This window comes from Notechis scutatus, chromosome 3 (assembly GCF_049901735.1).
Source record: "Notechis scutatus isolate UNSWTSFEM ecotype Mainland chromosome 3, rNotScu1.2, whole genome shotgun sequence".
Taxonomy (NCBI): domain Eukaryota; kingdom Metazoa; phylum Chordata; class Lepidosauria; order Squamata; family Elapidae; genus Notechis; species Notechis scutatus.
In genome coordinates, this window is record NC_142011.1 from 192,403,622 (window position 1) to 192,419,478 (window position 15,857).

At 38.1% G+C, this 15,857-nt stretch overlaps 1 protein-coding gene and 1 long non-coding RNA gene across 3 annotated transcripts in view; one reads left to right on the forward strand and one right to left on the reverse strand.

Annotated features, from left to right (window-relative positions):
* The window catches only part of LOC148131537 (uncharacterized), a 32,036-nt gene that overhangs the window by 8,163 nt on the left and 8,016 nt on the right, over positions 1-15,857 (forward strand). The gene's annotated exons all lie outside the window — the stretch shown is intronic.
* The window catches only part of EIF3H (eukaryotic translation initiation factor 3 subunit H), a 74,675-nt gene continuing 70,878 nt past the window's right edge, over positions 12,061-15,857 (reverse strand). Inside the window, exons 7-8 of the mRNA XM_026689661.2 lie at positions 15,438-15,570; positions 12,061-12,338 (exon numbers count right to left, since the gene is read on the reverse strand). Coding sequence (XP_026545446.1) covers positions 12,241-12,338; positions 15,438-15,570 — 231 coding nt within the window. The 3' untranslated portion in view covers positions 12,061-12,240. The remainder of the gene's footprint in view (positions 12,339-15,437; positions 15,571-15,857) is intronic.

The window sequence follows — 15,857 nt, forward strand, 5'->3', positions numbered from 1 at the left end:
AAGACAGGTTCACTCAACAACCAGGGTATTTAACTGATCAACTGCAGTGATTAGCTTAGCAACAGAGGCAAGAAAGGTTGGAAAATGGGGCAAAACTCCTTAACAAATGTCTCACTTATTATATGATTAATACTAATATTATGAACGCTTGTATATAATGAGGAGGGGGGGGATTGCTCAAATTCATTGCAACACACTGTTTACATAAACACTGAATTTTTTTTGCTCTTTCTATATTTAATAAAAATAAAAACATTTTTTAAAAACTCACAAATGTCTCACTTAACAGCAGAAGTTTTGAGCTCAATTGTGGTCATAAGTCAAGGACTACCTGTAAATGAAATTAAAACAGTCACAGGAAGAAAACAAATCAACACTGCAAAACTTTGCTGCCTGGAGGGATTTCTTACTTGTCATAGATAGTGTCAACTAAAAAGATACTCCTTTGGTTTTTTTTAGCTGCCAGAAAAAAGGAGTGGGGGAAAACAGTGCATTCCTTAAGTGCCTAGATAATCATCCTGGCAGCCCAAAGTTGTCGGAGCGATAGAATATTACTGGAGAGCATGATTGATGACTCTTGGGGATGGATGTGTCCCATGGGAGAATACACATCCAGGGGGTGGTAGGAAGTCCAGGGTCAATGGGGAAATGAATGATGTATTTTAGTATTGGCTGCATCCAGCTAACACCAACATGTTCACTTCTAATAAATCAATTTTCTTTTCTCTGAGATGAAGCTAGAGGCTTATGATTTGAATGGGGGTGGATTTGTTGGAGTCCTGACAGATAGCCAACCACAGCAAAATTTGTTCCGCCATCTGGCTTTAAACAGAAAAAAACAACAACAACCCACTTTCACCTGAATTAGCATTATAACATCACATGTTTTTTTTTAATGCAATGCCCTTTTAAAAAAAAAAAAAATTCTGTAAGAAAGGACAAATACAAAGTGTCTCTACTTCCCAGCTTGGACAGGGCTGTCCCCCTTCAGCTTGAACTAACAAACAGAGAGCAATGTTGCTTCTGTCAGATGCCCGCCCCACCCAAGTGCCCATCAATGCCACAATGCCACCATCGGCCCAATGCCGGCTTCCCGTCTCCTTTGGCCACAGGTATGTTTCACCACCGTCTGGCTGGCTGGCTGCTATTTATTCCGAGCTGTTCTAAAATTGTCCCGTTGAGGTTGTAAGCCAAATCCACTGCCAGAGCCCTTGCTTTATTAAAAGTAACAGCTCGGAATGATTGAAAAATTACCAGCCCATTTGGGAAACCTACTGAAATCTTTACAAGGGTGGATGGGGGTGGGAATAATCGCATAGGCGAGCTGTTGTTCCTTTTAGAGCCTTCATTTTTTAGAGACCCTGCCTGACTCAAGACCACTTCCTCCCTCTAGAATTCCACCAGGGAATACAGGTGGTCTCTGTTCGCTATCTCCGTCAGCTGTAAATTTAAAAAGGCATTTCTGACCAGGCTGAAACATTACTGAGATCGCCAGTTTATGTCTAGACTGTTATAATCAGCTAAATGTCATCATAAGGCATATGTTGGTCTTGATGGCTTACATACCCCAGCTCTGCTCCTAAGAAGCAGGATTTTTTTATTGTGTTTTTTTTTTTTTTTAAAGAGAGCTAGTGTTTGCCTAGCCGTGAAAATGGTGCTTTTACCCTGTAATATCAAATATGTAAGCAGGACTGGAAAGCTGCTTTGTAGCAGCTGGCAATCAGCCTGAATTGGAAATGATCCAACCTGTCCCAGTTTAGACTCTGGGGCTCACTCAGGCCATACAAGTGCATAAAGACATAAGGAGCACTCGGCTAGGGCAGGTGGAAGAATAATGTTCAGCTCGACAACTTGTTTCCCAAAAGGGCTAACCAGAAGTTCCACAAGTCCTGTCTGCCACTGCTGTTATTCCCCTGAACTTGGAAAGTACAGGCAAGACTCCCTTGATATACTGTACCAAAGCAGTATACATCAATTAGAGCTAACCCTTGATAGTTTCTTGTTCCATGGATTTATCTCATCTTTTAAAGCCGTTTTAGGGACAAGGTGGCTCAGTGGCTAAGAGGCTGATCTTGTCGATCAGAAAGGTTGGCAGTTCAGCGGTTCAAATCCCTAGCACCGCATAATGGAGTGAGCTCCCGTCACTTGTCCCAGCTTCTGCTACCCCAGCAGTTCGAAAGCATGTAAAAATGCAAGTAGAAAAATAGGGACCACTTTGGTGGGAAGGTAACAGCGTTCCATGCACCTTCAGCATTTAGTCATGCCGGCCACATGACCACGGAGACGTCTTTGAACAGCACTGGCTCTTTGGCTTTGCAACGGAGATGAGTACCGCCCCCTAGAGCCGGAAACGATTAGCATGTCTGTGCAATGGGAACCTTTACCTTTTACCTTTAAAGCCATTGCAAGTTCTGTTTAGGTCACTATTTTGGCAATATCTGCCTTATCACAAAGGTGCTTTTTTCAAGAGGCAATTGGACTTTCTGGTTTTTCTTTGAAGACATTTTGCTTCTTACCCAAGAAGCTTCTTCAGCTGTTCTTGAATGAGAAGTGAAGTGTCTCCAAAGAAAAACCAGAAAGGCCCGTTGCCCCTTGAAAAAGCACCTTTGGAACAACCATGACCTGGATGACTGAGAATCTCCATAGACACCTGCCTTATCATTTCTCAAAAGTCTTCTTCTGTTAGACTATTTTATTCTTAGGGTATTTGAGAGTTCTATTTCAATTGACCTTGTCAGTGATTTAACCTTACTTTATGGTAGTGCATGGTTAGAATGCAGTGCTGCAGGCTACTTCTGCTGCCTGCCTGCCTGCAATTTGGCAGTTCGAATCTCACCAGGGTCAAGGTTGACTCAGCCTTCCATCCTTCCAAGGTTAGTAAAATGAGGACCCAGATTGTTGCAGCCAAGAGGCTGACTCTGTAAACCACTTAGTGAGGGCTGTAAAGCACTGTGAAGCAGTACATAAGTCTAAGGTCTATTGCTATTATGGTTTGTTATACCGTCAGCCAGGTTTTCAGTCTGAACTTGGAATATTTGTGCACCCAGGGGTGGGATTCTACCGGTTCTATCCGGTTTTATAGAACCCCTTGTTAACTTTCTAAGCAGTTCGGAGAACCGGTAGTTAGAAGCAATCTCCTTTTGTTTTTTTCCATCCTTATTACATTCTTAGCAGAATGGCTAGACTTACTGTCTCTGGAGCTTTGGGGCTTGGCTTTCTTAAAGGGGAAGGATTGTTTTAAGATTTTTACACTGCTGTTGGGAGGAAATACTTCCCTGGACAATCAGCATTTTGAAGAAATAATTGAATAATGAAGCAAAGCTTTTAAGTGACAGGGAACCAAGATGAGTGACACTTAGCAAGACTTCTTGGCTAGCTAGAAAAATTGACATTCATACGTGAGTTTACATACTCTCTCTGAGTTTTAGTCTAAAACTGGTTTTTGGTGAAGGTTAATTCTGTGCTTGGTGAAGTTTAATCCTGTGTTTATTGATGGGATAATTTTCCCTATTCAGCTTCAACAAGCAACAGCTACTGTTGTGATTTAATTATTTGTATAGTGTTTGAATTTTTTCCTGCCTCATGGTTTCATTTTCTATCTGGGGAGGGGGTCTTCCTCACTGCTTTAGTACTATCTGGCACTGTTCTTTTGGGATATACTTCCAAGAGGCAGGATGCAAGCTTGGCACTGATTTTTTTTAATTGCCTTTCTGGGGGGCATGTGACCTTTCCTTAATTCTGGATGATTTCCTTAGGATATCTTGTGAGGTGAGTGGCAGCTTTTTGCAAGCAAAGAAGCTTTTTGTATTTTGGTACAGGTAATCCTTGACTTACAACAGTTCATTTGGTGACCATTCAAAGTTACAATGGCACTGAAAAAAGTGACTTATGACCATTTTTCACACTTATGACCATTGCAGCATCCTCACTGTCATGAGAGGCCAGGCAAGGAGAAGCGCCCCTTGACATGAGTGATGTCGAGTTGGCCATGCCCATCCAGTCACATGACCACCAAGCCACACCCACCAACTAAGCCATGCCCACAGAACTGGTTGATAAAAAAACTGAATCCCGCCCCTGAGTGCACCTATTAAGTTCTTCCCAAGGACCTGAGATAGGCAGGTGTTATTATTTCATGTCTTAAAGGTAATATCTCAAAATGTAATTTGTTCTGAGAAAAGATGGCTTTTTCCATGGAGTGATGGTGATTTTGTCAATGCCAATGGTGTTCATGATGCTTTGGGAATGCACCCAAGGTGCATATTACTATTGGCACTATCTTTGCTTTATTTTGCTACAGTCCTTATATTTCTCTTTGCAGGTCTTCATATTTTATTATCCCCTCCAGTTTTTTCCCTTATATTCTGCTATCTTCAGGTACTGCCATGTCCACTATCCGGACGTTTTTATCTTTTTTTATTGACAGTTATTAAGTCTGGGGTGCTATGTGGCCTGAAGGACTGAGAATCTCCATAGACAGATGGTCCACTGCTTCTACAGTCTTTTTGCAGAGGCTAATATTATTATTATTATTACATTTATTTGCCACACATCTCATGATTTGATTGTTCGGAGAACTTAAACATTTCTAACAATAGTGGTGGTTTTTGTTGCAAATCTTTCCATTGGAAGCCTCTCTAATTGCTCCTCTTCTTCTTGTTCTTGATAATGTCTTTAGAATGTCACACTAACATTGCAATAATTAGAATATTTTTTGAGGATGGGATGATTGAAAAAAATTGGTTGCCCATCTTCCTAATTCAAAGACTTAAGAAGACTCTCTCCTGCAACTTTTCCTAGGATTTTTTTCTTGTATGGGATGCTTAACTATAATCTCTTTCTTGCATGACAAACATGAAGATAACAAATCCAAGTCCCTGAAGTTGCTTTTGTGCCTATGTGCCTTTGGAGTGATAGAAGCTAGAATTCAACACATGTGAAGCATACGGATAAGGGAAAGCTGCATCAAACCATTATTTATCTGACATACAGTTATAAGAACAATCAGCCTCAATATAATGCGTTCTGCTTCCTTCTCTTTTTCTAATGGCACTAATAGGAGTTAGTGGTTGTGGGTTCCATTTTATATTTACAACCCTATATGATATCTTCCAAAACCAATAATCTATGGTTTTTCTGGAAACAAGCCAACATCAAGTCATGGGATCAGAAGCGGGCATTGTAAAAGTAACATAGATAGCATTAAGCACTGTTCAAAGCTTGTAAGTGGTTTTAAAAAAGTTGGGATCATCTGAAATTTTACTTGGAAGTGAAAAGAGGGAGAGAAGAAAGAAGGTTTCACAGTGATCCCAGTTTGATCCTCCATTTTAACCTGGATCAAAATGTTCATCAATAAGGCAAAATTCCAAAGTAAGGAGAACAGAATCATTATATCCTTTCATTCCTTTTGCAAAGAAGTTGAATTTTTGCTAACATAATTTAGCTAAAAATATCCACCCATAAACCTTGATAAGATTTTACATAATTTGTTCCCTTTCTTAAACAAACATAATACCATATGGTATTCTCATTTAAATGGAAGAATGTAAAGGCTGGAATTTTGGTCTTGACTCTGAAATTAGATGCGCTTATTAATTTAAAACATCACTAATATAATCTGACAGAAATGTTAAATATATATTTAAGAATTTATAAATCCCTCTGGTTTCCTGTTTCATAAGAATGAAATTTCTAATATTGCTAAAAGGAGCCAATTTTATGCACTAGAATCCTCATTTTCTACTGTATTATTTGTATATTAGAAGTTACTGTTCTTCAGAGTTTGCAATGCAATATCTAAAGTTATATAATACTTAATACTTTAGTAGTCTATGTTTCCCTTACAGCTGGTACTTTTTGGCAGGATAGTTATAGGGGAGGGATGAAGTAGTTGGCCTTACTAAGTACTGATGGAAAAATTAAATGCATAATATTTATGAAGAGAACATTATACTCATTCCACATTCTATATTTAATTTAAACATAAAGATAGGATAAAAAATATAATAATAATAATAATAATAATAATAATAATAATAATAATAATAATAATAATAATAATAATAATAATAATAATAATAATAATAATAATAATAATAATAATAATAATAATAATAATAATAATAATAGTCTTATATTCCTAGGCTCTTCCAAGTACCTGCAGATACTTTGCTTGATGATACCAAGCTTCTTCACCCCACAGGTTATTTTACACTTCTTTAAATACATACACACACACACACACACATTATCAGAAACAAATACCTCAAGGGTATTTGTTGAGTTATAAGCATAGAAGAGTGCATTATTGCTACCTATAATAATCTAGTCAACTAACAGTCAAGGCTAAATTGGTGCTAAATAAGGGTCAACAGAATTCAGGAGTCTCTTATGGCAACATAATTATTCCAAACTAATGACACATTTAATCCCCCCTTACACCTCAGCCTGTTCTTCTCTTACACATTTGCTTTTGTAAATAATAAAAATTATGGATCAATTTATTCAAAACTTTCTTATCAAAGTGTGTGTTCTGGTAAATCAGTATGTTGTAACAGGTTATGTTTCTTTGACATTTCATGAATGGACAAACCCTTCTCCAACTACCATTTGTTTAGAGTCACCTCACATGTTCCAAAAATTCCAAATATGGTACCCATTTTTGCTAATAAATATATTTTGGCAAGAACTTTTTCCTAACATGAGATATTTTTCTTCTTCTTCTCTACTTTCTTAAAGATACACACATTGTAGATCTACTCTAATGGACATATTTCTGTTATACATTTTCTCTCTAAAAACAGTTTTGCTGCATATAATTGTCAGTATTTCTGAGTCCATTTTTTAATAGTAGCTAACATGTGTTTGTTATTTAATTTTTTTTATTACAAACACATTTATTTGTTTAATTACAAACTATTTTTCAGAATCTGGAAAATTTTATTTTCAATTATTCCATATTTCTACCATACATTTTTTCCATGTTCACAGTAATACATAAACCATATAACAGCCCAGTTTTATCCCAAACAGTTTGCTTTTAAAAGATAAAAAATCCCAAGCAGTCATGTGCATTTTGGTGTACGTTCCTCCTAAAGAGTCCATTTGAGGCACATATATTGTCCAATATGTGAATTTTGGTAGGCATTTTTTATTTTAAATTCGTTTACATAATTTGTAAAATGCTGGACTTCATAGCATCAATGGGTTCTGATTTATAAAAGAAGCTTACAAACTAGGAAAATCTCTTTTCATTACCTCTGCATTTTCTTAGCATCACAACAAAAGCTGATAACACTTCACAACTTCGTATTTGGCATGTATGCTCACAATGTTCAGCTGAGCTGGCCATTAAAGTTGCTTGAGGTTCAACTTTTTCTTCTCCCAAGGGATAAATTCTCATCTCTTGCACTGCATGTAGGACTTTAATTGTGCACATCCTATTAGAGATAATGGAAGTTATGCACCTAAAAGTCCTCTGTGTGAAATGAGTCTAATAAATCCAGGGTTATAACCTCATTAAAGACTGATGACTTGTTTCATGGGGAGAGGGCCTTCAGCCTCCATGATCTGGTAATTCATGATTCCATTTGTGCCTAAGCTAGAATTCTTCACTAATAAGTGTCCCCCCCCCTTTCACAATTCTTCCAAATGCGGTCAATCTTATCTCATCATAGCTTGACCAGCTAATATAAATGGCTTCCATTAGGTCAGCCCCCAATTTACAGTATCAGGGCTGAAAGATAGCTGAGCATCAGGCATCACGAACTTCTAATTTCCCCTTTGAAATGACTGGGAAGCCACCAAATCGTTCAATGGTGGAGTATCATTCTCCTGCTTCTCCCCCCATCCTTAGTCTAAGTGCTATTAATTACCACCCTTATAAAGGTTCAGCATTTCACTACATTGCAGAGAAGTTGAAGTACAACATCATCTTCTTTACAGAAAGAATGGATTAAAGTCATCACTTGAACTATTGCATCCAGTTTTGGTTGCCACAATATAAAAAAGGATGTTGAGACTCTGGAAAGAGTGCAGAGAATAAAGATGAGTAGGGGCCTGGAGTTTGAAACTTATGGTGAGTGATTGAGGGAACTAGGTATGTCTAGTCTAAAGAAGAGAAGAACCTGGGGTGACATGATAGCAGTGTTCCAATATTTGAGGGGCTACCATAAAGAAGAGAGAGTCAGCCTGTTTACCAAAGCAACGGAAGGCAGGACAAGAAACAGTAGGTGGCATCTCACAATAATAGTAACTGTGAAAGGTATCTTGGAGTCCTAATAGACAATCACTTAAATTTGAGTCAGCAGTGTGCTACAGCTGCCCCAAAAGCCAACACAGTTCTAGGCTGCATTAAGAAAGGGATAGAATCAAGATCACATGAAGTGTTAATATCACTTCATGATGCCTGGGTAAGTCTACACTTGGAATACTGCATCCAGTTTTGGTCGTGATGTAAAAAAAAAGATGTTGAGACTCTAGAAAGAGTGCAGAGAAGAGCAACAAAGATGATTAGGAGACTAGAGGCTAAAACATATAATGAACAATTTCTAGAATTGGATATGTCTAGTTTAATAAAAAGAAGGTCTAGGGGGTGACATGATAGCAGTGTTCCAATATCTCAGAGGTTGTCACAAGGAAGAGGGAGTCAAGCTATTCTCCAATATAAATTTTAGGGGGAAAAAGATGAAGATCAAGATTTATGGCTACCTGGCATAGCACCAGTCAAAATAGGAGGAAACCTTAGCAGAAGGCACCAAGCAATAAAGTGAATTCTTTAGGGCTGGCCAAGCAATTACAGAAGTTAAATGTGGAAAAAAATAATCCAATAGGTTCTTTGCGATGGTATTAAAGGCACATCATTGTGTCAAGTAAAACAAACAAAGATTAAAACATAATGGTTGACTAAAACAAAGTGAAAGGATATTAGCTTGAAATTTGCCATCTAAAGACAAATGTTTGAACTACAAATGTGTATTTTGACATTTCAACGGGCTCTACTTCCAAGTTCTTTATTAATGTGCAACCTCTCAAACTCCATCTGATGCATTTGACTTTCAAATTAATGTTCCCCTCACTAAGAGAAGGGTGGTTCTGTTAACATTAGGCTGAGCTGCTTAAGGTTTCAATGGATTCAATGGATGAGATTTCTATTCCCAACTATCTATAAAGCCGACCAGAATGAATTTAATTGCCCTAATGCCAAAAACCAAGCTAGTACTTTGGGCTTTTGAAAGGCTAGGGTAACGTGTATACCCTTCCATTCTCACCTAGGTAACCCAATGATCTTGGTATTTGGTAACTTATATAAATATTGGCATAATACATTTCAGGTGCTGTGCACTTGTAGAAGGCTGTTACACAATCCCTAAAAATAGCCTGTGACTACATATGGGGACTTAATTAACACCTACCAGTCATTGCATAGTATGCCAACAATACACCTGAAGACTACGTGCATTTTAGCAATCTCCCTGCTAGGCTAAATAAATTACAATAGGATGGATGGGAAGCTTATTAATGTTACGGAGCTGTAATAACATTGAGAACCTCAATGCATAATACCAAAATTCAGCCCAGGAGACATTTTGTTCATATATGGACTGCATATGTAGGCTGCAAGACTTTTAAGTTGGAGCAGGATGCATGCTAATTTCATATTACAACTGGCCACTTAGTGATTGTGCAAAGTTACAACAGACCCTCCAAAAGGTATTTACAATCTGATTCCCAAGTTCTGATAGCTGGCCAATCGCCCCCATGGTCACATTACCACATTTTAGGTACTCAGTAACTGGTCCACATTTATGGACATTTGCAGCGTCCTGTGGTAACATAACCATGATTTATGACATTAAAAAAAACAGTGTTTATTTCCAGCTTTACAGCAAACAATGGATTTGCCTTATAGCAAACAATGGGTTTGTTTAACCGGGGTGTTCACTTAATGACCGCCATGAAAAAGGTAGTAAAATCATGTCAGTTGCGTGGGTGACTTGCTTTATGACTGTCATAACTTACAACTGTAATGAGCAAACTCCATTAGAGCTACTGAGGTCTACCCGTATAATGGTTTCTTGCAATTGGGCCTCAAAAGCAAAGGAACTTTTAAAGTCAAAATGAAATCTCTCCATTCAGACACTAGATCAGTTTTGCTCCCACAATACATGTTTTTAGTCCTTTCTAGATAAAAAGCAAGTGAGTACAAGATTGCTAGACATGCTTTTCTGTATAATGTGGTACTTGAACTGGTGCTACAGGATACAAGAGCTTTAAGTATAGAGATTATAGGAGTAATTCACAAAAAGAGCATCATGCGCTTGCAAATATCATGGCTGGGTAGACTTGCCAAATGCCTGAGGTTTGCAAACCATCTGCATATTCATTTACATAGTGTGACCAATGTCTAAAGTAGAGGCTGAGGAGAAAGAGGGAGGCAAATGTTTCCATCTTGATAACTTGTATTCCACACTTGTAATTTCATCTTAAAACTCCACCCCTCCTCAACAATCTCTCTTTTCAGTCAAACTGTGGTTGCCCCCTGGATAATTTTCATGTTTTCAGCTAAATGTAATTCTCTTAATTTCCCAGTTTAAAGGAATCTGTCCTCCTAGAAAATACTGATAGTCCTCAACTTACAACTATTGGTTTAGTGACCGTTCAAAATTACAACAGCCCTGAAAAGCAAAGTATGATTGTTTTTCACACAACCATTGCAGTATTCCCATGGTCACATGATCAAACATTGGACAATTGATCACTGACATGTGTTTATTATGGTTGGAGTGGGGCGGTGGCCTAGAGGTGGAGTTCTTGGCTCACAATCAGGAGGCTGATCCTAGGTAGAGGCAAATATTTCTCTCTTTGAACACAATGAGAATGTATCTGCTGAACAAAACTCCGCACTGGCAACAGGAAAGGCATCTGGCCAGTAAAACACACTGCTAGCTCTATTCAATTGCCCAGACTCTACTCCACAAGGGATTATGGGGTTGTTAAACGACAATGATGATGATGATGATGTGTTTATGATGGTTGCAGTGTCCCAGGGTTTCCTGATCCCCTTTTGCGATCTTCTGACAAACAAAATCAATGGGGAAGTCATATTCACTTAATAACTTCTGTGACTAATTTAACAACAGCGGTGATTCACTTAACAACTGTGGCAAGAAAGGTTGTAAAATGAGGCAAAACTCACTTAAGAACAGTATCGCTTAGCAATGGAAATTCTGGGCTCAACTTTGGTCATAAGTCGAGGACTACCTGTGATGCAATTGGAAACACATTTTAATTCTTTTTCCTGATAGAACTGGAACTTTTGCTGAAGTGTACGAGCGAGTTAGATACCTCTTAGTCTAGTCCACTCATTTTTTGCTCATTTGTCACCTGAATCATTTGAGAAGATTTTTGCCCAAGGAGAGATTCTCAGATGTTCAGTGCCCTTCTGCCATTTATCCGAGTCATGTTTTTAAAAATAGTTTTAGGGAAGAGTTGGCAAAAGTGCTAAGCGTGAACCGCCACATTTATTCAAAACCTCCCATTTCAGAAGAAACTCAAACATGATTGTAAGTTCAGAATGATAATGCAATTGCATTATCTATAGATTGGAACTATTTGGTATCAAAGCAACCAATCATCTTCCACTTTTAGTGTTATAACACTAGTTCAAAGCGGCCTTTGTCATTGTTTGAAAATAATTTCAAAGTATACACGAGACAGAAGGGCTTCCTTGGTAGTACAATGGATTTGTCCCTGTCCATTACTATGGGAAAATATAGGTCCACCCAGCCATTTTAGGGCAGATTTTCTATGGGTTTTTAAAAGGCAACTTGAGAAATGGGATTCAGCCTCAGCAGAATAATTCTTTCTAGAGGCTCTGCATTGTGTGTATTTAAAAATAAAATTTCTCTACGTAGAGAAGCCTTTTTCCACCTCATTTGAAATGGCAATTTAAGGTCTTATGAAGGATTGATCTGTTCTATCAAACACTCATGTGAAACTTGGCATCTGAAAATAACAATCTAGAGATAGCTGTCTGGCAGTCAATAAGCACATGCTAAAAAGTTTTACATCTTTTATTATGCTTTTTTTTCCGTTAGAAGAAGAATAATTCTACTCAAAACACATAAGAGTTTAATTCACGGTTCATTTTACAATGTGGAATGAAAGTTAAAAATGTGGTGCGATTCCAAACGTCTGCACTTTTGGTAGGCAAGAAAAAAAAGCACTTTATTTTCTTTCCTAATTGTTGTGTTCTTGAAGTGACTGAGCCAAGAAAAGCTTGCCCAGATTCTGGGCTGTGAATTCCTTGATGTTCCGGCTATAATTATTAATTTGACCTACGAAGAAAAGAGATGGGAAGAGAGAAAAAATACTTTAATGAAAAATCAGACAGATATTTTAATATAAAACTTCCAATCCAAAACATAGTTTCTAACTCCATTTTCTTCACATTGATCACAGCTCATACAATACACCATGCCCAAATAAGTAAACTGTATATAACTGAATTAATTCATATTGGTTCAATTTGATAATATGACTGATTCACACACAATTCATACTACTTAAAACAACCAGGTTACCACAATGCACTGAATTTCCAGCTACCTAATAACAGAGTCTAGTGAGTTGTGTGAACCTAGCCATTTTGTTACTCTTTGATACTAAAGTATATAATCTGAAGCATTTTTACTCAGAAAAAGGCTTCGTTTTTTAGTATCCCTCCAAATGTTGCAAATTGTAAAGCTTTATGGGACAGAATGGGGAATTTATTAAAGAAAGAGTAATCATGCAAGCAAGATGAGTTTGAGCCACGCTTAAGTCATCTTCGACTTACATCCATAATTGGGATGGAATTTTCACAACCAAGCAAATGAATCGCACCCAATTGTATGATCTTTTTTGTCATGGTTGTTAAGCGGATCACCTGGTTATTAAGTGAATCCACCTTCCCTTGTTAATTTTGCTTGTGAGAAGCTGGCTGGGAAGGCTGCAAATAGCGATCACATGACTCTAGGATGCTGCAACCATCATAAATATATGCTGGTTGCCAAGCTCCCAAATTCTGATCTGTGGGGATGTTGTGAATGTCAAAAGTTTGAGACTGGTCGTACAGTAAATCACTTTTTTTCAGTGCCATTCTAAATTCAAATAGTTGCTAAACAAATGATTGTAAGTCGAGGACAAACTGTAAATCCATTTTACTTAGGTACTGGAGCTCACCAAGAATAGCTTCTCAGACTCCCCAAAGTTACAAAATCCGATTTCAGTGTGACATTAGCTTGCAGATTGTCAGGACAAAGTTATGTTGAAATATGGGGTGTGTTTCTTTCTCCTGCCCAATGGTTTATATAGTCTTTCCTTTTTCCCACCTCTAAGTAGGCAAACTCTGACTTGAATTCTTGATCAGATTTGAAAAATGGACCCAATTATCAACAGCTTTCCCCAAATTGCCTTGAAAAAGGCCTTATCTGAACAAATATGGAATGATATTTTCATTCTTCTGATTAAATTGGGAAAGTTGATTTGCTTTTGCATTCTGAATGATACAAAAATAAAAATAGGTTTAGTCATTCAGGCCATGTTATCAGCACAACATTTAGTGAATTCCTTTTTAGTTTTAGGAACTTGCATATTATTCCTGGCTTATATGACTCAAACTAATTTGTAGTAGGTTTTTTTTTTCTTCAGAAATCCACTTCTGAAAATTTATGACAGACAAACCCTATAAAGTGGAATAACTTAATAAATGTGAAATAACTGGGAAAATAGGTCTAAAAATAGGAATAGAAACAGTACTACAGTACTGAGTATGTTAACACACACACACACACATACACACACATGTTCTATCTCTAACAAAGCTGCTTTCCTCAGCTAGCTGACATTTTATAGGTCATGTTTTTGTTAGCTACCTCATGTTATTAGCAATCAAGTCAGCAGTCTGTGAAGGGTTTGTCTGAAGTGCTACACAAATCAAAAAAGTGTCACCTTGCCCCTGGCCCACTCTTTCTGTACATAGTTTGTTTTTATAATTTATTTCCTCTACTAATCAGGAAGAGCAGAAAAACAAAGCCAGATTATCAAAATTAAAATTGCTTAACAGACCAATACATTTTCATTTCCACTTCAAAAAGTTTTTAAAACGCTTGAGAGACAAAACCAACCACATTTCAGCTTTGATCCACAACTTAATTCTGCATGAATTAAAAAAGTAAAGGCTTTTAGTCCCCCCCAGACTTCTAAAAAGAAAAAAAATTGGCGGAGGGCTGTAGAAATATAAATCAGTTGTCCTTTCTCCTAACTGAAGTATAAAGCAAAAGTGAATGGAAAGATAAGTGAAAAAAAAGTTTAACTGGGGGTTTCCCCTTAAAAAAGACTTTGTTGCTGGAGAATGATCAGAATTCAAGGCATACTTATTTTCGGCTAGTCAAGGAGGCTAAAATTTATATAGTTCCACATATTTTATAGTATCCTATCTATCTAAAACAGGGCTGTCAAACTCAAGGCCCGGGGCCGAATCTGGCCCATGAGGTACTTAGATCTGGCCCACAGGGCTGCCCTGGAAATAGAGAAGGACCGGCCCGTGGTGCCTCTGCCAGTGAAAAGGGAGCTCGTGAGGGCCACATGCGGCCCTCCCGAGCTCTGTTTTTGCTGGCTAAGAGGGTTGCAGGAGGCCGTTGCAGCCAAAAACAGAGCTTGGGAATCCATTTTTGCTGGCAGAGCACTTGGGCCACCACAGGCGCTCAACACAAGTGACATCATGCTGGCCACACCCACCTTGGCCATGCCCCACAGCCCTCCCCCAAGGTCAAACATAACCGTGATGTGGCCCTCAATGAAATCGAGTTTGACATCCCAGATCTAAAATGATTTGAAGAGCTCCATTTTCAGGGAATATTAAATTATATTTGAAATTTCGTAATCCACACATGATCTTTGGCTCCTGAATTATCATGGCACAAGGAACCAAAAAGAGGAACACCAGGATTTTTTTAAACCATGGTTTCAAGCATTTGCACTATTTCAGACCACAAAAACATTTCTCTATTCCAGTCTTCTCTCAACATGGTGCCTTCCCAATACATTAAACTATAATTTCCAGAATTCCCAGCCAGCAGGTTAATTAGGAGTTCTGGGAATTTGGTGGGTGTTGGAGTGGACAAAATCATTGTCAACACTTCCTTTCCACTGTGTCTTCACTTCATAGTGTATATTTTTTTTTGCTTTTTTGCCTTGATCTCTGTCCTTTTTTCCATAATTCCAGAAAAACAGCAGGAAATCTGAATTTGCCACTTATTGAAGTAAAGGTTAACATGGCAGCGAAACCAAAACAGGGCCATCCAGGAGGCCTTTATTTTACTTGCTTCCACATCACGCTGAAAACAAGCAGTAGAGGTATAAAAAATGATGGATTTTTCCCTCTGGATCATTACCTGCAATCAAAAGGGAGTCCATCCTGGCAGGAGGCTGTGGCGGCTTGAAGAGTTTGTTCAAGTCTTCCTCAGGAAGGGGAGGTTCTCCTCTACTCTGACGCTGTAGGTTTTCTTGCTGACGTCTCTGCTGGTACTAAAGAGACACAATAGTTCAATGGATGCATTGATCCAAAGGCCATTTCTTGGAAATCATCTGAAGGAATGTTCTTGGTGTAGCTTAAACTAAGTTACGAGGCTGATCTAGACCAAATACAGAATGATTTGTGATGTAGCTAAGCCCTTGGAAATCTCCAAGAGGTCCAGGAACTGTGTTTGAGCTGCCCTTTCACCTCAATGAATTCTATGATCAATACAATTTCCTCCTTTCCATTATGATTTGTCCACTGCAGCCCCATAATGGGAATGTGTGGGAGAACATTC